At 48.9% G+C, this 27,677-nt stretch overlaps 1 protein-coding gene across 1 annotated transcript in view; it reads right to left on the reverse strand.

Moving 5' to 3' along the window:
- Positions 1–2,839: 2,839 nt before the first annotated feature.
- LAMTOR5 (late endosomal/lysosomal adaptor, MAPK and MTOR activator 5) overlaps positions 2,840–27,677 on the reverse strand; it is an 87,598-nt gene continuing 62,760 nt past the window's right edge. Inside the window, exon 4 of the mRNA XM_086923594.1 lies at positions 2,840–3,108. Coding sequence (XP_086779720.1) covers positions 3,048–3,108 — 61 coding nt within the window. The 3' untranslated portion in view covers positions 2,840–3,047. The remainder of the gene's footprint in view (positions 3,109–27,677) is intronic.

Here is a 27,677-nt window from a genome sequence, read left to right on the forward strand (position 1 = left end):
GACTGCCACGCCACACATGCTGTGATCCCTCGGTGGTCGAGGAGATCCTCTGGCAGTGGGACCGCTACACTTGTAATGCAGTGGTAGGACTGCCAGTGCGGTGGTTCGTGCCACGCCGCCGCGAGTTTAGCAGTATTCGTAACCAGCCCCTAAGTCCAAAGAGAGAAAGCGTGGAACCAATCTCAACCACAGCCTGCTACCTTGCCCCATTGCGGATTTTTGACTTCTTCTTCAGAGACCAGTTCAGAAGGTTAAACTTTCCATAGGATGCACCTGATCTCTGTTTCTGAACTGGGCTCAATCACAGTCTGCCTTAAAGCTTACTCATGTCACAGTCTAGCGAGATGACTTGGCGCTATTTTTCTTTAAAACTCTCAAAATTAAATATCTCTGTTTCCCTGATTAGATGTCCATTTTGGCGTCATTTTGTTAATTACAATAGTCTTTAGTTTTTTTAATTGGAGGGGGATTTTTATAGTGTTGTGTTTTTGACTTTTTAACTATTTTGATGCTTCTAAATCCTTTTCACGTTTTCTTAAGTTAAGCCTGTCTGCTCTGTGCCATAGCTACTAGAGGCTGATATCAGGTTTAAATTACTGAAACCTTTATTGAACCGAACAGAAATAGTGACGTTAAATGTGGTGGACTACCATCCACCCCAACTAATAATCCACTTTCTCACACAGTATATTCAATGCACAAAAACCTGGTGGTGGATGAACCAGACAAATTCAGCACGGTTAAAATCAGCTGGTGGAAAAATTGTAACAGTCTGGCCCCAAAGGTGACTTGAAGAAGAGCAAGTCCTGGAAAGCCTCGTTGGTGATGCCAGTCTTGGTTGTCTAATGGAGCAGGATAAAGGTGAAAATGTGGTAGGCCTGCAGTTGTGAAATGACTGACCTAACTATATGCAAGGGGAACAGCTGTATCTTCAGTGATTCAAAAAAAGAAAAAAAAGGAGACTCATGTTCCAAATTAGCTCGTGTTGAGATGGTTGGGCTGTTAACAGACTCTAAATGGCAGATCAGAGGCTTCTGGTTGGTAAGTTTGGGAAAGGGTGGTTAAGAAAAGTAGGTAAATGAGCGACTGTGCAGCATCTTGTGGACTGGTTTTGGAACATGAACAATCCCTGCATGGTGTACAGTCATGTTGCCCTGTCCAGAGTGCCTGGCAGAGTATTTGGAATACTGGTTTTTGATTTAATTTCAGCCATGGCAATCCAGTGTGCATGTGAGGTCACAGGTTATAAAGTCCACTGATCCACTTATTATTTCAGTTGAAAGTTATGTAGCATGAAGAAAGGGAGTGCTCCACAGAGTACTCCGAGGACTGCTGTGCAACCAGAGCTAGTGTCAACCGGAAAACCAGGTTTACTGACTTTAGGGGTCAGCACCCTTACCCCTTGCTGCAAGAGCTGATCACCTGTTCTGAAGTGCCTAGAAGCCAGTCTGCCTGCCTGCTGAGAAAGAAGGAACAAAATCACATGTGTTGTGCTCCTGTAGGAGGAGTGACTGTCCAGTAGGTACATCACGACCCCAGTATAGTGGGTCTCCAGAAATAGAGGACTATGGAAAGCGAACTGCGTGCCCTCTAATCCAGCCCAAAATATCTAGGGTGTGGTTGCACTGCACATCACTGGAAAAAATAGTAAGCCAGATCTCTCCCAAATTGCCATTAACAAGCACGAAGAGGGCCTTGATTATCTACCAGCTCACGCTCAGCCCAGAAGAGGAGGAGAGGCTGAGCTGAAAAAGAATAGGGCAGTCACTGAGATGCCAGCCCGAACGACAAATTCAAATATTTATTGGGTGGCAAACAGTGACTAAACTCAAAGATGAAGTGCTATTGCAAGAGAGTTGGGGGTAATCTAGAGCCTAATCTCGCTACGTTTTGGCCAAAAGAAGGAATTCACCTGAATCAAAGGGGCCAACCAGGAGCAACAGCGGAGAGCGGCAACAGTGCACTCTAGCGCGGAGACACCATAACTGCATTGTGTGCATATGGATGTGTAGCATTGCACGCGTTAACCCCTTCGCTGCGGCGGCTATTCCGCCGCAGCGCTAAGGGGGAGGTGGGGCCGCGTGGCGCTCCCGTACTCATGACGGAACCGCTCCGTCACGCCCCACGGGTGAGCTGTGCTTGTGACGGAACGGTTCCGTCACGGCCCGCCCGCTCTTTAGAACATCAGCGCAGGCACGTATTTTGCGCCGCGCAGGCGCACCGAGCGGGCCGTGACGGAACCGTTCCATCACCAGCACAGCTCACCCGAGGCTCGTTACGGAACGGTTCAGTCACAAGCATGGGAGGGGTTAAAGTTCTTTTCTTTTTGAAATTCATGCACTAGGCTGGACAATCATATATTATCCTGATGTGTGCTTGTTAAATGCAAAGTTCAACAACTCAAACATTACCTCCCTTAGATTCCTGTGACTACTCACCATTGGTACGACAGAGTGTAGTGCTCTGAGTGTTGTACTGAAACAACAAGGCAATGGAGGGAATGCGTGAATTAACCTCAGCCACTTGCACTCACTTGATCTGCATTCCGGTTGATTATTTTCCCCCACCATGTCACTCTAGATAAAGTCCCGTCTTATGAAAATCGGTACTGAAACTGCTCCTCATGGGAACAGACTGTACTGCCTGTACTTGACCCAGTTTGCTCAGCCACAGTAGGACAGACTCCGGGGCATCGGAGGCAAACAACCTCAAACGTATGGCTGAGGTGCAGTAGTCCCTCCTTGGACTGTGCTCCCATGAATGGGACCCAATCAGTGTTCTTCACACGAGTGAAGAGAAGAACGGTGTGGGCCCTTGCAAAACAGACTTTAGACACAGATTAATATTCTCAAGTTTTATACAATTTATTCCAGTTTCCAAAGGAAAGCTCATTCTAAGGAGAGACTATTGTGTCTTAAAATCATCTGGTGTTTCAAAAACCAAGAAAAAGTTAATGCTTGGACATATGAACATTGATCAAATCATTTTAATTCACCATAAACAATGTAAACAGCTGAGAAATGGAGGACGTGAGGAAGGTGGTCGCTTCAGGATGCCACTTTGTGAACTGCCACTGTGATGCTGTCATGTCTCTGGATCATGATGTTTCTGAAAGAAAATAAACAAAGAAGTGTCACACTCTGAAGTTTCGATAATTTTAGTATGTACTATTTTTTATTTTATTCCATTGACGTACTCACAATGTTGGAAAACCATCATCAGCATCTACAATGTCCCTGAATTCGCTAGGACTGTTACATTTATAGACCAATTGGTAAACTTTATTCTGATGGTTATTCATGAGATGAAAACAAAGAGATACCCTTTAGAACTGTCCTAGTAATTATTATATATAGCATAGAGCCTTGGAAGTTTTTGATGGACTCTGTACTCAGCTGTGGAATGTAATAAAGGGTCTTCTGAAAATAGCATGACTACTTCTGTATGACAGTGAAAAAGCAGGATGATTTCTTCAGTTGAGAAAGCACTCTATCCCAGAGTTTTTTGTCAGGTAGCTATGTTTTAGTAGGAAGACCTAGGGGAAAGCCACTTTACAGCTAGCTCTACAACCCTGACTGCTGAGATGGGAGGAGTCCTGGTGAATACATTTAAGGCTGTTGTCCTGTGAGAGTTCCACGGAAGAGTTCTGGAGCAAATGTGAAGTAATTCACCTTGCCATGCTCGCTCACAGAGCTGAATGTAAGCGACCTCAGGTGAGTTCACAAATGGAAGATGCTAGATTGCTCTTAGAATAAGTTCTAATATTTCACAAGAGGCCTTCTTGAAGCGAAAGGTAAAACCTAAACAGAGTACCTGGGGTGTAAGAAATCTGTTTGCTTGGGATCCGGATCACCCCCAAGAAGAGGTCAGTGCCCAGGAAGGAGGTTACAATCTTTTCTTTTTTTTATATTTCTTTTTATTGGAACTTAACACAGTAAACAGTCAGCGTTAATATACAGTGTATGATTACATTTTCAGACATAGAGGAGTTCATACAGTTACAGATTACGAAAAAGGGCTGCATGTTACATTTCCTATAAAAGTTAATATGTACTGAATAATTTAGTTCCTGATCATCAAGGTCGCTGCTGCGGGGTGGGACTACAAATGTCGCCGCAGTATGTGTTCCAGGTCCCCCAAATTAACGACCACTTCTTCGGGCACCCCCTCACTACGTAGACAGTCTTTTCCCTAAACATGCACCAGTCCATGCTTTTCTCCCACTCTGCCAGCCCAGGAGGCTGGGTGGCACCCCAGTGTTGGTCTATGTTTCTTTTCGCAATCATCAGTCCCAATGTTACCCAGATCTCTCCCATTCTTCCCACGTCCGTAGGCTCCCATACGTTCAGTAGACTTTGTTTCGCCTTTAGGCGCAATTCTAGTATTTTGAGCCGGACAAGTCGCAGTCTGGCTGATATGGCTACTTCCCTTGGGGAGGAGCGGGCCTCCAGCTACTCCTTGTCGTCCAGGTCAAGTCCGTCTCTTTCCCACTTTGCCCTAAGATCTTTTAACGGCTCGGCTACGTTAGTAACCAATTTGCTATAAGTACGGGATATCGTCTTTTCAGGTAGGTAACCGTCTAACAATCTGTTTTCAAGTGGAGTATATTCCGGGACAGAGAGCCCGATGGTATGTATGCCTGCAATGCGTGGCGGACCTGCAGAAATCGTAAGTACTCTATGTGTGAGAGTTTGTATTTCTGCTGCAGTTCAGGAAATGTTATCACTGCCCCCCTAACCCATAAGTCGCCAATGTTCGAGATCCCGATAAGGTCCCACCTAATGAAACCCTTTGTCTTCCAAAGAGCCCCTAGAATCTCAGAGTACCAAAGAGGTGTAGCTGCAGTTAATTTACGCTCCCAAACTATAATCTTAGTGGCCTTATGCCAGATTTGTGCTGAGTGTTTCGTCGGTCCCATCAGGGGAAAGCGTTTCGGTTTGGAGTAAAGTTCACTGTAATAATTCCCTCCCGGGAGTATCCAGCGGTCCATGGCAAAACCAGGATCATCTACTCTATGGTAGGTGCAGTGATTGATTGCCACTAGGTGGGCCACCCAATAGTATTTTCTAAGATCAGGGAGACTGATACCCCCATCCTACCAGTTAACACTATCCTAGGCTTACCATCCCACATAGCTCTCTGCAACCCTTTAATCTCTCTAAAAATTGCTGTCCGGGTCCGGGAAGTTCTGTAGGACGTACAAAGAGCGGGGCAGAGACATCCTTTTGAAGAGCGCCGCCCTCCCTAGGAGTGAGAGTGGGAGCGCCTTCCAAGCCACTCTGTCTCGTTTTAACCGTTGCAATGGTGGGGTCAAGTTCCGACTAGTTCGGAGTCAGACGTCACGTATATTCCCAAATATACAAAGCCCTCCGTGTTGACTTGCATTTGGCAGTCCCTTGAAATCGTGGGACAGTCTCCGTGCAGCACATATAGTAGAGATTTACTCCATCTGACTGAGTAACTAGAGAATCTCTTCAAAATTGTGAATATGTCTAGTAATGCTATCAGCGACTTTTTGGGGGCGGGCAGGAACAACTGGATATCATCCGCATATAAGGATATGCGGTTCTCCCACGACTGGGCCCATTTTAAACGTCGAATGACAGGATCCCTTCGGATCCACGCCGCTAGAGGCTCGAGTGCCAGAGCAAAGAGAAGAGGGGATTGGGGGCAGGGGGGGGGGCGGGGGGGGGGGGGGGGGGGTACACCCCTGCCTGGTGCAACGTCCCAGCTCGAATGACGCGGACCGTTTGTTATTCACTACAACCTGCGCCAGGGGCTTAGCCAATAGGAGACTTATCCTCTGGATGAACCCCTCCCCAAATTTAAACTTCTTTAGTACAGCAAACAGATCGGGCCACTCAATAGTATCAAATGCCATTGTGGCGTCTAATGAGACTAGAGTTGCCGGCTCTCTCAACGTGTCCAACCTTCCCTTCACTCCATGCAATCGCTGGAGGTTCAGGGCTGTATTCCGGCTGGCCATGAAGCCAAACTGATCCGGGTGGACCAGATCCCCGATCACTTTGATCAGTCGGTTGGCTAGCGCCTTTGCGAGAATTTTGGGTTTTGCATTGAGAAGTGAGATGGGTCTGCATGATGCACATGTCAGTCTGGACTTGCCCTCTTTGTATATTGTTACTATTATGGCTACTCGCTGGTCTAGTGGCAGGTCTCCACGCTCGCTACTTTCCATGACAATAGCCCTTAGTCGTGGGGACAGTTTTTCCAGCGCTAATTTATACAGTTCTATGGGTGCCCGCCTGCAGGCTTCTAATCGCTATTGCTATTTCATCATTGGTGAATTCGCCGCCTAGGAGTGTTTGCTCCTCGGTTGACAGCCAAGGGAGGACAATGTCCCTGAACATTGACTGGGATTCCTCCTCAGTTTGCTGCATGTGCGATTCGTAGATGGTACTATAATGGGCTGCGAAGTTGTTCACGATTGCTTGCAGGTCCGTGAACGTGTGACCATCTGTGTCCTGTATTTCTGGCACTAATCTGGGAGCCATTTCTCTTTTGTCTAACCACGCAAGGAGTTTCCCGGCCTTGTCTCCAAGGTCATAAACTCTATCCTCCGATTCCCTTGCAGTGGATTTAGCCCTATCCGTTGCTATGGCCTTGTATTCGTCTTTTTGGAGCAATAGGGCGTGGGTCTTTTTGGTCGTAATCCCCTCCCCCAAACATATCTCTAGGTCAAGGACTGCACTTTTCACACTCAACAGGTCCTTCATTTTGTCTCTCCGTTTACCCGCTATGAGGGAGAGCGCCTGCCCTCGGAGCACCGTTTTAAATGCTTCCCACAGTGTCTGAGAGGAGTCAACTGTGCCTTTGTTCCCTTTGAAATAGTTATCTATGCTCTCTACTAGGACCTTACGAACGGGGGGGGGGGGTCTCAGAGGTGCCACGGAATGATCGGGTCCACCCTGCCCTCCTCCTTCCAGCCCAGCGCAACCTGCATCCAGACTGGAGAGTGATTGGAGATACCCCTAGCTAGGTGATGTATTTCGTGAATATGCGTTAGTTGCGTGGAGGGGACGATAATTTAGTCTATTTGTGAAAAACTGTTGTGTGCCCCAGAATAGAATGAGTGTTGGGTACTGTCTGGATGGCACACTATCCATGCGTCAGCTAAACCAAGTGTTTCCAGAAAATCTGGTAGACATCTCGCCCCCGTTCCCACATCTCACAGAGGACTTCTGTCTTGTACTCCCGAAACCACTGAGTTCAAATCTCCTCCCATTACCACTAGGCTGTCTGGCAGCGAGAGCAGTACCGCTCCAAGGTCCTCGACATAGACTGACAGGCAGGAGATCGTGTCTCACTCCCACTGACCCGTAATGCCTATGTATCTCCCTAAGTCGTCTGTCCAAGTGGATTGGATCATGAGGGGAAGGGAGTAGCGCACCATTATTCCTTCTTTCCGGGAGCTGGTGGTAAAGCCCGCGTGTGCCGCTAACTTATACCCCCATCTGTTTAGTGCCCTACAAGTGTTGTCCACCAGATGGGTCTCTTGAAGAAGGACCATGTCTGGCGCCAGTCTCTTGATGTACTGCAACACCACACTGCGTTTGATCTGGTCTTGCATTGTCCCCCATTTACGTTTCAGCTCAGTACCTTAAGATTTGGGACCTTCCCCATGAGTATTCAAAGTATCCATGCTGAATTTCTCTCCTCCTATTGCCGTCTTATTTTGTGCTGACTTCAAACATACAATACACTCCCCTGTGATCCAAACCCAACGACCCCCCTCCCTGCCCCCCTGCACTTTGGGCACCAATCCACCCATATTCGAAACTTACAGAGTGCCTGTCGCCCAACTTAAACTAAAAGTAGTAATACAGGTGTGTAGGAGTTGGTCCATCCCTCCATCTCCCCCCCCAAAAAATATAATTAAAATGTCTCATCTGCTCCTCCGGATAGCTAGTCCCTAGATCCGGGTCTCTCCTTGCTCTGCTGGAACCCTTGAGGACGCCGTCCCTCTTGTGTTGAGTCCGGAGGCCTTCGTCCCCATCTGAAACCATACAATAACATCTTGGGTATTTTGCGTCCTGATCCCTTGTCCAGATTTTAGTCGGGTTAGTCTTTTAGTCCGCCGCTCCGGTGCTGTGCTCCCTGTCTCTCCGCCAGACCTCCAGCCAGCCCGATGCAGATTCCGGGGTGTCGAAGAACCACGTTTTACCACAAATTACCTCATCTGTAGAATCCTGGGGAGCACTCTTTCAAACTGCGAAAACCTTCATTTCTCAAAAGGATTCACACCTACGCTAACTCTCTCCGGGATCCTGATCTATCGCCCCCAGGATCTGTAGGCCAATTCTGTAACTCACTTACAGACACCGTCTCCAAACTAGCAAGTTCCACTGGTAACTTTACCATTCTTGGAGATTTTAATATTCATTTAGACGATGTAACCTCTAAAAATGCAAACAAATTGAATTCAGATCTAGCTGCCTTACAGTTTACTCAAAAAGTACTGTCAGCAACACACTTAAAAGACACCTCCTAGACCCTATTTTTTCAGGTCCCCAGTACCTATTCCTTGGTCAGATCACTTCCTCATCACCTTCTCCTGGTCTCCTACCCAAGCCACTAGTACAAACTAAGTCCCGATGCTGGTCAAAACTCCCAATAGACACTTGGATATCAACTGAGGTGAGATCTAGGCCTGCTCCTGACTCTGATCTGATAGTGGCTATTGAGAAATTTGGCAACTGGATTAATAACTCACTGGATTCAGTCCTTCCCAAAACAACAATCAAGCTGCATAAAGGACCTAATAACCTAATAAAGCGGCTTGGTACACTCCAAAGCTCAGAGAACTGAAACAAATTTGTAAAAAGACAGAGGCTGGAGAAGGAATTTTTCCCCAGACAAGAAGCAGGAATATAAGAATGCCATCAAAACTTATAAAACTGAAATCAAACACCCGAGCTCGATTATGAGAAAATCATAGCTTCTTCCACTAACTCATCTAGTGAAACTTTCCAAACGGTCAAGAAATTAATGAATGTTCCCTCTCTTCCAGACACCCCCACTATCTCAGATCTACGCTGTAATGAAATGGCAGAATTTTTTCACAACAAAATTAAGAATATCGATGGATCCTTCTCTTCCACTGAAGACCCCAATCGTATCTAGTATGATAAGCCCTATACAGAGGACAAGGAAACGTGCCTAGAAGCCTTTCCTACAATGGACTATAATTGTCTGTTATGACTGCCAGCTGAGTAAAAAGCAGATCACCTAGTGACCCTGCCCTATTTAGGATTCTCAAACAAGTAACAGAGACAGTTGGCCTGGTCATTCTAGACTTGGTTAATTCTTCCATCTTATCCGGAGTAGTCCCCTTCCCCCTCCTGGAAAAAAGCTATGGTCCGGGCTCTTTTGAAGAATCATACAGCCCTATGGAGTGAACATCGTAACATACCCTGATGATACTCAACCAGTGGTTTCACTTAACCATCCTGATCCATCCACATCCCGCCTCTGTACTTGTCTCGAAGAAGTGGCTATTTGGATAAACTATTCCTATTTGAAGCTGAAGGGGAAAAGACAGAGCTCATGCTCCTCGGTGACCCGTCACTATTTAGACCAAATGAGATGTGACCGACTGCAATGGGACCAGCACCCATTCCAAATAAAATATAAAGAGTTTGGGGCTCTGGCTGAACTCACACCTTACTCTTAAAGTCCAAACCAGATAAGTAGTCGCTGCCTGCTTTAGCATGCTTAGAATGCTATGTAAAGTAGTTCCTCTACTTACATTTCAAGCCAGGAAACTTGCAGTCCAAGCGCTTATTCTATCACGCTTGAACTTCGGAAATTTACTTTACCTGGGTGCCCCAGAGGCAGTATTTTCTTAACTCCAAATGATTCTGAACTGTGCGGCAAGAACCCTTATGGGAATGCCCTACTGACAGTCAGCCAAACCTACCATTAAAGGTCTACACTGGCTGCCCATTCGGGAGAGAGTCCATTTTAAAGCTCTTTGTATCACTCACAAATTGCTTGGAGGGAATGGACCTAAAATTATCTCCCCGTTAGTCAAACCCTATCAAGCCAATAGGCCTTTACAATCGGATGAACTGCACCTGGCCTTTGTACCAAGGATCAAAAGAGCCAGAAGCGGAGGTCGGCTTTTTTCCTAGAATGCCGCCAAGCTCTGGAATTCTCTTCCTCCTTCAGCTGCGGAAAGAAACCAACCATCTGGCCTTTCGCAAGCTGCTGAAAACCTGGCTCTTTCCCAGATAAGTTTCAGAAGCTTCCTTCACTTCCTAGCGCTGGGATGCCCATGGGTAGCCATGCACTCTATAAATGCCACTTCTATTCTATTCCATCACCTTCAACTCTTAGTTTACCAGGAAACAGCATAGCGTATTTCAGACCTCCGTCCCTAAGCATTTTCTTTACCCAGGTTGGATCTACGTTGCCGCTGTACTGCCTGTGTGAAATCCAAGAAAAAGGAGATCGTTGCGTTGTCATCCCAGAGTGGTGGACCTGCTCTAGCATTCTGGAGGATCACATCCCTGTCACGATAGTTTAACACCCGCGCTAACATTGGCATTGGAGGGGCTCTCAGTTTTGGCCGACCACCAGGGACTCTGTGTACCCTTTCTATAACAAAGAATGTTGAGAGGCTTTTAGGTTGGAGGTGCTGGAGTATGAGGTCTTCAACAAATATGTCCGGGGTCTGCCCCTCCGCGCGCTCCGGCATGCCCAAAATGTGCACGTTGTTGCAACAAGTGCGCTCTTTGTAATTGTCGAGTTTGCTTTCTGCGAACTTGCGAAAGGTTTGAAGCTCCCGTTTGTCAGCTTGCAACTGGGAGGTGTCGTCGACCAGGCTCGTTGTAGTGATCTCCAGCTGTTTGACCTTCTTGCCCATTTTCGCCAGATCCGCTCTTATCATCGTGACATCAGTCCATCCTTTGCTCCAGGGACGCCCTTACTCCAGAGATGGCCGCCATAACGTGTTTGAGCGTGGGCTTCATTGGATTATCCTCCACTCCGCTTCCCGCCTTCTCCTTGGTCCGCTGGTCCTGGGGTGAGGCTTTCAGGCATGTGCAGCGGTCCAATTTATTTTGCTGGACCATTCTGGACCTCTTTGAGTTCAACATGTCGTGGGGGTGTTGCTGCGTCACTAGGGTTACTCTGGACGGTTCCTTCTGTGGTCTCTGGCGCCTCCACGCAACTGTACTGACCTTGGTGTCCTGTGTTCTTCATCCCAATACCGCTGTTATGCTGTGTCCTCTTCCAGCTGGCACTGTGGGCGTGTCAGTACTGCTTGACCCTATAGGCCCTCCTTACATATTCCTCAAAGCCTCTGAAGTGGACGGCCAGGTTCCCTGTCGCCTTCTCTTGTGGCCAGTCCCTGGTTGCTGCTCTTGAATGAGGTGCTCCCCTTACTGGTGAGTGGCTGATTGGGGTCTGGACTCAGTGGGGGAGCTCCTCTGGCAGACCCGACCCGACCTCCGGGGTCCGCTCCCAGACAGCGCCGGCATGCTTGATCATGCACGCGGCCGCCTTCGCCACTACAGCTCCCAGCTTCTGTCCCTTGGAGGCCTCCACCAATACTCTGCAAATCTCCGAGTTCCCAGCTTGCACAGTCGCGGTGAAGACTGCGTCTTATGTAGCAGATGTTCCGGTTTAATTTTGGTGATGTTTGGTTTGGATAAGTGAGGCGGATCAATGTGGGGGAAGGGGTTCAAAGTTGGAGCTCGCCGAACCAGTGTCTGCCATCGATCGCCGCTTGGCCACGCCCCCTACAATCTTTTCGCAGAGTGTGTCAAAATACTATGAAAGTTGGTCAAAGTCTCTAGTGTACCACCACTATCTATTTCAGTAGAAGAGCTTTGCTCTCAGACAGTGAAAGGGAACCTCTAGAAAGCCATTATCTTCTCTTCCCAATTTATACAATATTACCCGAGATTAATTTGCATGAACAATTTCTGAAACTACATCAATGCTATCACTTACAGAAAGCAGATGTCAATCCTCAAAGGCACCCTACTTGGGTGCGGAGCACACTATACAAATACAAAACCAAGTTCACAAAGGAGCACAAAATGCACAGCACGTTAAAAGATTGAGGAAGGAGTCTGTACTGGTTTGCTCAAACATTGCTTTCATACGTGCTGGTTAGCACATTTGCGGTTAATGACAATAGGAAGTGAAGCATTTCACGTTCAAAGTCAAAAATGTTATCTGTAATCATGTACTTTGGTCTATTGCTTTATTCTGGCTAGATCTATTGACTCCCAACTCAATGCACATGACACACAAGTGTATACTGTTGTTACAATGACTTGTACTAATACTAACTGTCCATATACCAAACAGCAGAACTCTTAACCCCTTCGACGCTCATGACGAGCTGAGCTCGTCATGTAACGCAGGTTTTTTTTTTAAACTCAGCGCACAGCGGGAAAACGGCCCGCGCGCATGAGGTTACGTAACCTAGGAGGACCAACCTACCAATCCAATCAATTCTTTGGGAAAAATGAGTGAAATATATGTGAAGGGTATGTGCTTAATATTTTATGTTGTGATTTTTTTTCACAGCTTCAGGCACCTCACCTATAGAACACCAGTGTTGTATAGCCTAATTCGTTTTTGCACAGCCTCTGAAATGCTTAGGCTCCATGTGACAACCCGGGTTATGCAGCTAGCATGTAATGGAATATGTTATTATAATTAGTTTGAGTTTGCACATGCTGTACAGTCTTTTTCCACCTAGTATTATGTTTGGAATAGAAGTTTTTCTTCAAAGAATGCTTTTGATGATGCAGCAAATGACTCATGAACACGTCCTGAAAACCACAATGCCATGAGACAAAGACTCATCCTTAGAGTGCGTGTTTACCTCTGCTATTGGGAACATGATCTGTGTTAGGAGTGCATAATGCAAAAATTAGGTCAATTTCTAGCTGTCTTGCACCCAGGGAGAAGGGAAAGTGAATGTACAATGCTACAATTTGAAGCAGGAGTAGTTTTAAATCGCATGCTGCATTTAGACTGCTAAGTAGTGAATTTCCTTATTTAAAGTGTTGTCTTACAGAAGTAGAGGATGTGGTCTCAACAAGTCCACTATAGCATTCTTTGGGGATGCTCAGTAATATATGTTTGGCTCTAACACAAAGTTGAATACACATAATTCCAACATTAAAAACCGCATATTCTAAATGCAGCTAGCTAAACGCTACAAAACATTGGTTAGTCCGTTAACATGCATGTGTAGGCTCAAAATACTTATGAGCTCTTCTTGTGCCTAGAGTGTAAATATCTTAGCAAGAGCTTGTGGTCTTGTGAAAAAGATTGGTAGCTCAACGGACAGGTTGATTTGAAAACAGTGAAAACTTTTGGCTATAAACATGGATTAATTTATACTGTTACCATGCCTTTGTGTAACTGAACGTAAAGTTATTCCACTGATAAAGCGTGCAACTCACTCTGTTAAGATATAATTACAACTGAGAGCAAAGTTTCATGAAAGGAACATAAGTAGAATGTATGGGCTGAAAATATGGGCCCATAAGATGAGTTAGTACGACATTCAAGTTCCATACTGGTACTGGGAATTACCTGTGTCGGACTATTCTCTACAATCTCTGCTACTGAGACTTTAACAATGGACTAGAATTCCCTTGGATGCAAGTATGCTGCTACTGATGCCAAATGAATTCTTACAGATGTGTATTGAATTAGATCTTGTATTGTCACTTGCAAAGGTCTTGCTGCAAACTAGTATCATACGGTTCCTAATAATTCAGTAACACGGTGTGTTCGGGCAACATAAGTGTCAAGAAGACTAAGGGCACTATGTCCACTCATACCATCCAAATATGCGGACCTTGTTCCTGGCTAGCTCACAGTGCACCATCTGGGCCCCTAAACTTATAGGTGTACCTGATGGTGTCTGCTTCCTCAGAAAAGGAAAACCCTAATTCCCCCAATGAAATTGTGGAAACAGATTTACCCTTTCGTTGTTATCTCAGGTAATCCCAAAGGGAAGCCACTAGGATGGCTTGGGCCCGGTCATTCTTGATCTTCTTGATACTCTGGACAGTGTGGTATCGGTAGAAAGGTATACTGGAATCCTGAGCTCCACTAGAGATGAAATGCGCCTCGGAATGAGAGCCGCCTTGGAAACTCCAGCACGACCAAGTGCTGACATTGCACGCTCTCTGCAGTAGATGTAACCAAGGTTCTACCCTATGTTTGAAGAGACCATACACCATCTCCGATGGAGACGCCATTTGTGATATGCCATATGCGACGGCTGAGTACATCTGCTCTGGCGTTTAGAGAGCCCGCTAGATGTTGACCCACCAGGAAAATTTCCTGTCGATCCAGCCATGTCCAGGGCCTCTTGTCACCGGGTCCACGACCCTACCCTACCTAGCTTGTTGCAAAACTACAAGGCGTGATATTGTCTGTCAGCAACTGCACCAGTCTTCCCTTGAGGTTTACTGGCAAGATGCAGGAGGCCATGAGACCCAGCAGCCTCAGAGTCAGTCTCACTGAAATCCAGGCTTAAACAATCGGAATCTGAATATCCTGCACTTACTGTCCTGGAGGATAAGCTCAATACTGCACAGTATCCGGAATAGCCGATGAAAGGGAGCACCTGAGAGGGATTCAGGTGGGACTTTGGCCTGTTGATAGAGTTTGGCCCTTGGAATCTGATGGCATCGGCCTACAAGAGGAAGAGGAGGAGCTTCAGACGAGCTGAGCCGTGGGCAGCCAGTGAACCAGCGACCCCGTGCCCCAGCCAGTGTCTGAACAAAGAACGCACTACCAGAGAAGACCTTGAGTGGTGGCCGGTGGGCCCAGCAGGCTGGTCGCAGGCTGTGGGCAGGGGCAAGGGCAAGGGCAAGGGAACCAGTAGCAAGGGCACCAGTGGCTACGGTTGCTGGGAGTTGTTGACCGGCATTTGATGGTTGGCAAACGCTAGTGGCGATGGATGAAGGTAGTGGGCAAAAGGGGGGTAGTGAGAGCGTGTAGGGTTGAATGATATCCCCTCCTCCGACCACTCTCTCTCTCTCTCTCTCTCCCAGTGATCTCCAGGTGCCGGTCTAGCCTCTGTCCAGCCTCCACTGCCCCACTTACGTCCCCTGCCTCCACGTGATAACCACTAGCCACCTAACTAAGGAGCAGGGAGTGAGGAGCAGGGTGCAAGGTCCTGCGAGAGAGAATTACCACTAGTAGTGACTGGAGAAGTTTGTGGTGTTAGTCCCCACACGGACAGTTGGTAAAACCCAGTGTTGTGGAAGCGGTTCAGCCAGGCCTGGGTGCGGCTTGCAACCAGGTGAGCTTCCTCCCTCCCTCCCCAGCAGAGCAGTTCAAGCGGCCAAACAGAGGCTGAAGAGATCAACCCAACGTTACACTGTTCCAACAGGCATTCTGGACTGAGCACAGAGTAGCTCCTAGCATGCTCCTGCCCCCCCACATCCTGCCCCAACACACAATTGAGTAAGTGGCTTTCAGGAGAAAAGAGGCCTGAACAAAAGTACACAATTTAAATTTGACTTAACCAGGAAGCAATAAGCCTGCAAGACAATCCTTGCATGATCCTTTTTCTCTGTACTAGCAGGCACATTCATTAGGTATCACATCTCCCTCACATAACGCAAACAGAATGAGATAAGGCAGAATGAGAGGCCAAGCTTTAGTATCCAATAAAAGGAAGCAGGAGGCAAAGACCAGTGAAATAGCGATGAAAAGGACAGCTAAAGGAGCAATAGCCAAGAACTCCTCAAAGGGCAAACGTTATCTGGTCGTAGAGGGGGACATGGATGTAGCAGGTTGTCCACAGGGTAAAGAAATTGTGGAAGTTAGCCAAAATTCAGGATGGTCTAAAGGACTGGCTATTTCACTAAAAATGACAAAAATATCAGACTTTTTCCAGTAACTAAGCATTGAAGGCGGAAGTGACTCAGTGTAGGCAAGTAACAGCCAGCCTGATGAGACAGAGGTTAATTCTGCCATTAACCTTATACCATTTTCTCGAGTGGCATCTGATCTCAAAATTAATTGGAACAGCTTGGCCATAAATGGAGAATCCCTCTCAGATTCCTTGGTCACCCATTGCTGTGATCTTTAAGGACCAATTTCTCAGTAGCTGGTCCTCTATGATTGAGCTGATTGGGGCAGAGTTATGTGGCGATCCACCCAAGGGGTTGGAGACCACTGTGGGCTGGCACTGCACCCAGACAACTCCTGAACAAGTCATAAGCCTGACCTGGATACCACAAAAAGTTCCTAGCCCACCTTCTGCTCTTTCCCAGTGTTTAAGGCTAGCAAAGCCAGGGGGTTCAACCTGCTGGAGGACAGTAGCAGCATAGGCAGCCCTTGTTATATGAAGATACCGGAGCATGGCTGTGCAAACGCACCCCCAGAGTGGTGCCCAAGCTGAAAGGCAGGGATGGAGGAGCACAGTGCAGGCATTTAAAGTGCGACTGAAACTAATCCGTTTTGGGCAACACTTTTGAATTCTATGCAAGCATTGGCAATGGCACTAAATCATCAGGAAACAAAATGGATATCCAGGTGGATCTACTCAATACCATGACAATCTTTGTATTAGGAATCTATGATAAACTCTAAAAGCTAAACACCCTAATTACTTGCCAGCGAATCAGTTTAATGACTTCACCTTATGTTCTTGCAAGGAGGTGGTCGATAAGATGGTGCTTCTTCTGGTGATTTTGGAAAGAATACAAGGAGAAGTTAAATCCAACATTGCTTCAAGGGATGCTCACTCAAGCCCTTGCTTAGGCGTTACACTGCCAATATATCCCCAGGACATCAGGATCCCCTTGAGAAGAGGGATAGAAGCCCCCCCGACCCCCCCAACACACACCTGTGGACCCCGTAGGCGATAGGGCAGGTCAAATAGAAGACCCTAGCCCACACCGGAACCCAGTGCGTGCACCTAGCCTACATCATAACACCAGGATGAACCCATATGACAAAGAGGGAATGGAAGCAAGTGAGGCAGGACAGAAATAAAACCGCCCCAAGGCCTGCCTGAACCTCAATTGCAACCTCAACCTGGCCACCAAGGGAGAAAGAGCCCAGATCAGTTGAGCCTGTGCCAGCAAATAATGTAGGGTTCCAAATGCAGCAGGGCGAATTCCGAAAGATAAGGAGCGCAACAAGGGCGGTAGCCCGGTATGAAAGCTCAAGGAAGTGGCAATTTAAACCACAAACAATGTAGACCTCATTTACTCTCGAGGGTGGGTTGACATCCTGTAAGGAAGTGGCCCCCTGTAAAAGTGAAGGGGTGCCCAGAAGCCAATCGAGTCAGTAATCCCAGACCAAACATCAGGAAAGGACTACATCACAGCAGGCCCCAGCCCCTCCAGGCTATGGGACAGGCCTTGCGGCATGTGAAGACCAAATGATCCCAAACATTTACCTACTGAGTATAAGAACCAGGGGCGTCTGCTCCTATGGATCCCAGACTTCAAATCCAGGGGCTTGCAAGACGTATTAAATTGTGCAAATGTTCTAAAAGTGATATGAGCATTACCAGGTCTGGATCATGTGGTAGCAGATGACATTCTTTCCAGAAAGTTTCTACCAGCTAGAGGAAGACAGATCTCGGAGCCTATGCTTGCTACATTCTCCGCACCGGATCTGCCAGCCCAGATTCTATGATCAACAATAGAGGGTTCTGACCCATAACCAGTAAGGCTAGGCCAATCTACATAAGCTAACAGCAGGACGCATGCCAGTACTGATACAAGTTCAACCAATTACTTCCTCAAATCACACCTCATTGTGACTGGAAAGAAACCCATTTTTTTTCCTTTGGTTTCCAAAGGAATTTGAGATCCGATTTAGTCAAGCAATCTTATTAGTTTGCACAATAGTCTATTATACGATTTTTCATAGACCACAACAAATTACGTCACATACATAACATATATTACATATGATGTTTTTACATATATTTTAGACAATACTAGACATTACGTAGACAACAAATTTGTTCTAAATAAACAACGATAAAGCAAGCTAAGGTTCAAGAACGAATTCTTGCAAAACAAAGAAATAACAAAAATTAAAAGGAAAAATGAAAGGGAAAAAGACCAGATAGGTTGGAGAGTATTTTTTTGGAAATTCAAATACTAATTTTCAACCCAATACAGGTCTAAACAGTGGCTAAATACTGTACTATTCAGTTAACCTTGGTGGTTTCTTTAGTGAAGTGTTAACATTTTTTTTAACAAAAGTACATAAAAGGGTTAGCCTGATAATGAATGCATGTTCACTCATTTGGTCCAAAATAGTGGTCAACACGTTTCAAACCTATTAGATTTGGGGGTCTCTAGTTGGCAGAGGTAAGTACCTTTGTCCAAATAGGGAACCTTGCGTCTAGTCAGGGTAAGGGGGTACACTCCTAAAATAACCCCTGCTCACCCCCTTGGTAGCTTGGCACGAGCAGACAGGCTTATCTCCGAGGCAGTGCGTAAAGCATTTGTGAACACATACAGTCACGCAGTGACAACACTACAGATGGACATCACAAAAGTTGTAGTATACAAATAAGTATTTTTATATAGATTTAACTAAAGACCACAAAATACAAAAATCCACAATACTGTACTTGGAAAATGGTAGAATTAGCTTAGTTCTCTTAAGATGTAAAATGCAACACTTTGAGTCTTAGGATGAGTAACGCTATACAACGAAAGTGCTGCAGGGAAGGTGATGCGTTGGGTCCCTACTGATGGGGAGGTGATGCGTCTGTTTCCTACTGCGCTTCTGTGACTATGTGACCAGCAGTGCCGTGATGCGATGAAGATCTGGTGCAATGAAACAAAAATTACGTTGTTTTCTTGATGCAGCACGATGCGTGCACGCCCGACGGCTGTGCGGCGACTCAACGTTTCTTCTGAGCCGCGACAGGCCATGGGACACACTTCCCGGTGATGCAGCAGCATCTGGTGCGACGTCGATCCTCTTCTCCGGCGATACGCTTTCCCAGCAATGCTAGGACAACGGCTGCTGCGGCGACACGCTTCTCCCATGATGTGGGGGCATCTGGTGCAACGTGGATCCTCTTCTCCGGCAACGCGAGGAGCTTTCGCGTTGTGGAGCGACAGTGGCAGTTCAGCGAAACGCTTCTTCGTGAGTCGCGCTTCCAGCTTCTTGTGACACGCAGTCCCTCAGAAAGCCCCACACAACTGCAGGCACTTCGAAAGAGCTCTTGGGGAGCTGGTGGGCGAAGTCTGTTGTCCCTGAGACTTCACAAGTTGAATGAAAGTAGCACAAAGCTCCTCTCTCCTTTCTTTGGCAGTCAGGCAACCATTCCAGGCCAATCCCCCAAGGAGCACTTCAGCCGAGGGATAGTGTCTCCTCAGTCTCTCTGGTTCCTCTCCTCCGCAAAGGGTTCTTCTTGTTTCCCAAAAATGATCTAAAGTTTTCAAGTCTGGGTCCCAATATTTATACTAGCAAATCCTTTGTCCTGTACCCAGTCGAAACCAGTTCTGTGCAGTCCTGGAGCACTTTGTTTACAAGAGTCCTTCTTCCCCTTCACAGTGCAGAGCAGGGACATCAGACGTACCACAGGCGGTGGAGCCAGCATTGTGGAGGGAAGGCACAGCCTTATTCAGGTCCCAGGTGCAACTCCTCCCTCCTGTCTGTATGCAGATCTCTCTATTCAGCCCTATGCTGATTCGCCCTGTCTCCTGGAATCCCCCAGCCCCTGTCACTCAAATTCCAGGCAAGGAATACACAACCTAGCAGAAGCAGGCTTGGATGGTTAGACAAAAAAATACCTACTTTCTAAAAGTGGTATTTTCAAACACAGAAAGTTAAAACCAACTTCACTAAAAGATGTATTTTATCATTCGGAGTTCAGGCATACTAAACTCGAATTTCTACCTAGTTCCCCGAGTCAGTTAGGATTATAAGATGTAATAATCAAACTGCCCATTCTGGCCTGTGGGGAACAGGAAGCCTTGCAATAGTGAAAAACGAAAATGGCTGTAATTCACTATTAGGACATGCCATACACATCAGGGCTTATCCTACCTTTTACCTATCAATCAATCAGTCAATCGGAGTACTTGTAAAGCGCGCTACTTACCCGTGAGGGTCTCAAGGCGCTGAGGGGAGGGGGTGCCGCTACTGCTCGAAGAGCCAGGTCTTGAGGAGTCTTCTGAAGGGGAGTAGGTCTTGGGTCTGCCATCGGTGGGTAGGGAGGGTGTTCCAGGTCTTGGCGGCGAGGTAGGAGAAGGATCTGCCGCCGGAGGTTGTTCGTTGGATGCGGGGGACAGCGGCGAGGGCGTGGCTGGCGGAGCTGGCAGGTGGGGGTGTAGAAGCGGAGTCTGCTGTTCAGGTAGGCTGGTCCGGCATTGTGGAGTGCTTTGTGTGCGTGGGTGAGGAGCTTGAAGGTGATTCTCTTGTCGACGGGGAGCCAGAGTGGGTCTCTCAGGTGGGGGGGTGATGTGGCTGCGGCGGGGGACGTTGACGATCAGTCGGGCGGAGACGTTTTGGATGCGTTGTAGTCGTCGTAGGTGTTTGGCTGGGATTCCTGTGTAGAGTGCGTTGCCGTAGTCCAGTCTGCTGCTGACAAGGGCCTGTGTCACCGTTCTTCTTGTTTCGGTCGGGATCCACTTGTAGATCCTGCGGAGAATGCGGAGGGTGTTGTAGCAGGAGGAGGAGACGGCGTTGACCTGTTTAGACATGGAGAGGGAGGAGTCGAGGATGAATCCTAGGTTGCGTGCATGGTCTGTGGGTGTCAGTGCTGTTCCCAGTGTGGTCGGCCACCAGGAGTCGTCCCAGGCTGAGGGGGTGGGTCCGAGGAGTACCTCCGTCTTGTCAGAGTTCAGCTTCAGACGGCTTTTCCTCATCCAGTCAGCGACGGCCTTCCTTCCCTCTTGGAGGTTGGTTTTGGCGGTGTGCGGGTCCTTGGTGAGGGAGAGGATGAGCTGGGTGTCGTCGGTGTAGAAGATGATGTTGAGGTTGTGTTGGCGGGTCACTAGTGCGAGGGGGGCCATGTAGACGTTGAACAGCGTCGGGCTGATGGATGAGTCCTGGGGGAACGCCGCAGATGATGTCGGTGGGCTCGGATCGGAATGGCGGGAGGCGGACACTCTGGGTTCTGCCGGAGAGGAAGGACGTGGACCAGTCAAGGGCCTTCTCTTGGATTCCGGCTTCTAGGAGGCGTGTCTTTAGAGTGCAATGGCAGACCGTGTCGAAGGCGGCTGACAGGTCCAGGAGGATTAGGGCTGATGTTTCGCCGTTGTCTAATTGGCGCCTGATGTCTTCTGTGGCGGCGAGGAGGGCTGTCTTGGAGCTTTCGTTTCGTCTGAACCCAGACTGGGACGGGTCCAAGATGTTGTTGTCTTCCAGGTGGCGGGCCAGTTGCATGTTGACAATTTTCTCGATGACCTTCCCCGGGAACGGGAGCAGGGAGGTGGGCCGGAAGTTCTTGAGGGCCTTGGGGTCCGCCTTGGGCTTCTTGAGGAGGGTGTTGATTTCGGCGTTTTTCCAGCTTTCCGGGAATGTTTCTGTTTCAAACGAGATGTAGATGACCTTCCGTAGTTGGGGTGCGATGGCCGCGTCTTCTTTGTTGAATACGTGGTGTGGCCACGGGTCTGACGGAGAGCCTGAGTGGATGGAGTTCATGGCCTTGCGTGTCTCGTCATCGTTGATGTTGGACCAGGAGGTTAGGCTGTTGGTGTTCACAGGGGAGGTGGGGTCTGACGTAGTCAGGGCGGTCATGGTGTTGAAGCTGTCCTGGATGTCAGCGAACTTGCGGTGGAAGAAGATGGCTAGTGAGTTGCACAGTTCTTGTGAGGGGCGGTATGTCGTTGGTGTTGGCGCTGGGGTTGGAGAGTTCCTTTACGATGCTGAAAAGCTCTTTGCTGTCGTGTGCTTTATTATCCAGGCGGTCTTTGAAGGAGGATCTCTTGGCTAATCTGATGAGGTGGTGATGTGTGCCGGTGGCGTCCTTTTGGGCTGCATGGTTGCCCGGAATGCGTTCGTGGAGCCATATCTTCTCCAGTTTCCGGCATGCGCGTTTGGAGGTCTGGAGCTAGTCGGTGAACCAGGTGGCTCTCTTGCTGGTGTGGTTGTTGGAGGGTTTCTTGAGTGGGGTGAGGGTGTTGGCGCAGTCGTCGATCCATTGTCTCAGGTTGCGGGCTGCGGTGTCTGGGTTGGTGGGTGGGTTTTGGGCAAGGGTGGTGATCAGCTTGTCTTCGGTGACTTTGCTCTAGCAGTGGCGAGGTAGCTGTTGGGTGCGGTGGTGCGTGGTTGGTTTATTGAAGGTGAAATGGATGCAGCGGTGGTCGGTCCAGTGGAGTTCGGTGGTGTGGTTAAAGGTGACGTGGGCGCCTGTGGAGAAGACTGGGTCCAGCGCGTGGCCAGCGGCGTGAGTGGGTGCGGTGACGAGTTGTCTGAGGACGAGGTTGGCGATCAGGGTGGCGGAGATGGCGCTGTTGTTGTTCTCGAGGTGGAAATTCAGGTCCCCGAGGAGGATGTAGTCCGTGGAGGCGAGAGCGTGGGTGCTGGCGAGGTCGGCGATGGAGTCGCTGAATTGAGCTCTGTTATAAAGTAAATCGACAAGCATGAACATCACCGGCGCCATCTTGCCTAACAAGAAGCCACTGTCCACGCGTAAACGGCATCCATTTTAGGTGCCGCGGCCATCTCGCGCTTTGCAAGTCACCTGTGATTCACCCTGACCCTGCAACCATCTCCGGTGCCCTGATTCAGCATGACCAAATGCACTAAGTTCATAAAACCTTGTCAGCCTGACAAAGCCCCGGAGCCACTTCCCACCCTAAAGCACATTTGTCCTTTCATCCCCTGCACATTAGCCAGGCCTTCTGATAACCCCCAACTGCACCTGGCCACTTTACCTTGTCCCAGGCTGTAAACCAACCCTTGCGGATGTACTTTGTTGCCCCCACGCAGCAAGACTTGTTGCACAAACAGAAATGCTTGATCTTATCACTTGCACAACCTTTAGATCTGACCGATCCCACACACTTCTGTCCTGTTGGAAAGTCCAGCTGCAAGATGGCAATCATCGGTTAGATTTGGGAGGGGGAACGACAGCTGGTGGGTCTGTGTGGGAACCGTTTGGAGGCAGGAATTCCTAGGATGTTTGACCACCAATAAAGTCACTGCAAAATGTATAAAAAGGAGGGCAGCAGAGAAATTGTTAGAGCACCCCGAGAAGACATTTCGTTTGTCCGAATTGACGGGTTCTCCTCCGGAGAAATAAACCTGTTCATCGCTTTCCAGTTTCCAGCGCCTGCCTCTTTATTTGATTAGCTGATAATCGAGTAGATCAGATGTGATTAACGCCAAAGCAGTGATTGATGATAACTAGAGAAAATCTGCTTTTCTACAGCTCAGGGTCAGGGGGGTCTGTAGATGTTCCTCTGAGGGTGGTGTTGGGGTCGGTGTGGATCTGGAAGTGCGGGTGTTCGGCGGTGTTGAGGGTGTCGTCTGCATGGGTGGCGACCTTGAGGGTGGACTTGTGGACGATGGCTATTCCTCCTCTGGTTCCGTTGGCGTGATCGCTGTGGGTGATCTTGTAGCCGTCCGGGATGGCTATGGCGATGTTGGGCGCCGAGCAATCGTTCCATCAGGTCTCGGTCAGGAAGGCTACGTCTAGGGCGGAGGTGTCTAGCAGATCCCAGAGCTCGACGGCGTGTTTGCGTGCAGAGCGGATGTTGAGGAGTATGCAGCGGAAGTGGTTGGGTCCAGTCCTTGGAGGTTTGGTGGGTCTGTCGCAGGTGTCGCTGCAGGTGTGGTAGGAGTCCGCAAGTCCGTTTCGGGGCGGTTTGGAAGCAGGTGTGGTTTCAGCCGGCGTTGAGTGCGTGGCGGGAGCTGGCGTCGTAGCGGAGTCTGGTGTTGTGGCGTTACCGGGTTCCAGGGACTCTGGTGGTGGGCGCGGTCCAGACGCGGACGGGCGCAGAAGGGCTTGCCTTTGGCGTGCCAGCGGAGAGCCCGCTGCGCGCATCTGTAGCGCGCCCTCCATAAGATGGGGGTAGGGAGAGAGGAGCAGCTGGGAGGCGGGAGCGGGTGGCCAATGGGGAGCAGGGGGGGTGGGGCCTCAGGGACGCAGCAGCTGGAAGGAGCAGGAAAACAGCGGCAAAACAGGCGGGCGGCAGGGAGAAGGCCCGAGGCAGCTGGCGGCCGTGTGGTGACGTGGGGAGTGACCTGCCTGCGAGCAGGGTAAGAGGTCGCTCCTACACCACTGCGCGGCCTCTTTAAGAGGGGGAGAGGGAGCGAGGAGCAGCTGGGAGGCGGGAGAGGGGTGGCCAATGGGGAGCAGGGGGGCAGGGCCGCAGCGGTGGGAAGGAGCAGGAAAACGGCGACAAAACAGGCGGGTGGCAGGGAGCAGGCCCGAGGCAGCTGGCGGCCATGTGGTGGCGTGGGGAGCGACCTGCCTGCGAGCAATGCACCCTGCCCCTGGGCCTCCCATAGGGGAGACTAACATGTAGAAAAGGCGAGGTTTAGCAACTGGCAAGTGGGTGTACTTGCTCAGTCAACATGGCAGTACCAGACTGCACACAGGCTCTGCAATGGCAGACCTGAAACACCCTTTTATAGGCTGCTTCTGTGGGGGGCACAACCAGTGCTGCAAGCCCACCAGCAGCATTTGGTTTACAAGCCCTGGGTGCACTCAGTGCCCTGTACTTGGGTCTGACAGTAAATCAAATAAAACAATCATGGAGTCACTAATCTGTACATCAATTTACAATAGGAAGAGCACATGCACTTTAGCACTGATCAGCAGTGATAAAGTGCCCAGAGTCATAAAACAGCCAACAACAGGTCAGGAAAAATACAGGAGTTGGCAAAAAGTTCAGGGATGACCCTGCAAAAAGGGCCAAGTCCAACAGAACCCCTAAATACTTGGGGGGGAGGGGGGTTCTCCTCAGGACATGGAACAAAAACAAAGCTAAAAAGAAGAAAGGGGTAGTAAAAAGTGATGTGTTATCACTTGCAACACCAATTGTTCAAGCCTCACCTGCCCTATGAACTCCAACTATAATGTCCCTTGTGCAAGATTGTCCAATGTCTAGCCAAAAAATGAACGTTTTTGGTTATACCGTCTGGGTTTTGTTTCAAGCCTGTGAAAACGTGAAAAGAAGAAAGCCAAGCCATTTCGTTTTTTTACTGTGAGGGAGATTCCAATGTTGTCCATGCTTTGGAGATGCACTTACTTCAGGTAAGCTAAATTTGGCTGAGAATTGTGGAATTCCTATTTGGCGCTTCAGTTATGTTCAGTGTGGTAGGGAAAACACTGTGCTTTTTGAAGAAAGATGCTTTGGAAAGAAGAAAAAAAATTGAAGATTTTACAAAAGCTATAATACTTTTGTAAAGTTGAATTGAAGGGGTATGGTGTGCCCATAACTTGTGGCATACATCAGTTTCCTTAGGCTCTGGCGTGAGGGTGCGTTTATAATCCTTTGATTGCATTGTGGTGTAAGGCGCATTTAATGGTGTTTGCTAAAAGAGACAAGGGAAAACATGTAAAACCTCTGTTTGAGTGTAAAAGGAACTCAGTACCTTTGTTTGGGTAAAAGAACGGTTCCAAATGAGTGAGGGCACTAAGTGTCGCGTGTTCAAAGTAAATTTGTTGTGATCATTGGTTTGACACGATTAAGATGAGTGAGAGCACAGTGCGTAGCATGTTAAAAACAAGCGTTATGCTTTTGTTATGCTCATTGGGTTTACACGATTAGCTTTGGTTGTGCTAGACATTTAATAACACAGTCCACTTTAGGTCGTTTACGGTGCGATTGTTGTCTAACCAATGATTCACTAATGGGGCATTAACTGTTTTCTTGCGAATCCTTGATTTATGCGGTGTTAATTGTGGTCTTATCTCCTGATTCGTTTTTCCTGTGTAGAGCTTAGGGCATGGGCACAATATGCCATAGACTACATTTCTCATTATAAAATTGGAGAAAACGTCATGTTTCCATTTGGTGCTTTTAAATGAAAATAGTGATCCTTAGATCGTTTGAGGGCAACAGGTGCCACTTTTGTGGTGTCCAACAATCGGTGGTAAGCTTAGTTATTCCCTTAGTGTGCTTCTATTTGGTGCTCGTGGCAACGCTGCATGAGTAATTTGGTTGCCAATGCTTCTCTCCTTTTTTAGGGAAAACAGTGGTTTGTGAACGAAGTATATAGATTTTGAAATAGGTGCCAATTCTGAGTAATCACTTTTTTCAAAGAGTTGGTGCATGGGCAAAAGGTGGTTACACATGTAAGACGTTCAATGTTAGCTTTTACTTTTTTCTGCAAGAGGACTTCTCTCGGTGTCCACCAACCGTTTTCAAAGCATGCTTCAACAGTCTTTTGGGGGAAGCCTTGTAGTTTTAGTTTCTCAAGCAAAATGGTTGCATGATGTATGTATTCTGATTTTAGTGTGCAATTGCGTTTGATCCTAAGAAATTGCCCCAACGGGAGGTTATCTCGAAGACTTCGTGGGTGGTGACTTGTGTAGTGCAAAGCTTTGTTCCTATCGGTTGTTTTTCTATGGAGCATTGTGATAAGCATTCCATCCGAGACGTATATCTCAACATCTAAAAATGTCATCCTGTTTGAGTTCTAGTTTAAACTGAATTTGATGGGGCGTGGCCAAGATGGCGGAGTGAGCGGACGCATCTCCCCATCTCCTCCGACACAACCAGGCCCGGACCGTAATCCCCAGCATTTCTCCCCCCGTTGAAGCATAGCAGTGGGGGGGATAACCTGTAGTGAACCCCTAGCAGCCTGGAAGACGGCAGAGGCAGCGGGCTGAGAGGCGAAAGCGGTATCCCGGCGGCGCCATCAGAGACCGGGGACGAAGCGCGGGTGACCTTTAACGAGCGGCAGGTACTGGGCTGCCTCGCACGGAAGGGGGAGCCTTTCAACTGTTCCGCCGCCCCCTGCGGCAACTCTGGTGGCGGCTGGGGCCCCTCCCGGGGTCCCGGAGATGCGGCGCCCATAGACAGGAGAGCGGCGCGGCCCAGCAGCTGAAGGCACCTGGCGCGGGCAGCGCCAAATCGAGGCCGGGGTTGAGGCCTGGCACGGCAGGAATCCAGGCCGGCAGAATCTCCGGCGGACGCTTGAGGCACAGCCCTGCGCGTGGCGCCCCCACGACGGAATCACGGCCTCAAAGATTCACCACTACGGCGTGGGCAGCAGCGGCAGTCCCGGTTGCCTGGGGGTGCCGCGGCGGACCGGCGGGGGCCGCGCTGGGGTGCCGCCATCTTGACCGCCCTAGTGCTCCGGTCCTGTTGGGCTCGAGGCTGAGGTCGCGGCCTGGTGTCGGTGGTGGCTGTGTTTGCCACGAGGCCTGGACTGGTTTGGTCAAGAGAACGGCCCCCACACTGCAGAGCAGTGCAGCGGCCCCCGACCCAGCAGCGTAACAATGGGGAGAGCCGGGCACACAGGACCTTTTACCCCCCACGGACTGGCCTTGTCAAGCAAGGTGAGGAGCGGTGGAGAGTGCGGCAACAGACGTGGGGGGCTCTACATCGCCGCCGGGACCCAGGCCGGGGGCGGCACGCACCGAGAAGTGGCGGGACTGAGGAACCCCATTGCCCACCCGATAGCGGAGGAGCCCACCATTCGACATAACCCCATCTCCCCTTAAAGCGGTGGGACGGAGCCCGGGTCCCCGAGCAGGGAGGAAGTAACGGAAGAGAGCC

This window comes from Lissotriton vulgaris, chromosome 5 (assembly GCF_964263255.1).
Source record: "Lissotriton vulgaris chromosome 5, aLisVul1.2, whole genome shotgun sequence".
Lineage (NCBI taxonomy): Eukaryota > Metazoa > Chordata > Amphibia > Caudata > Salamandridae > Lissotriton > Lissotriton vulgaris.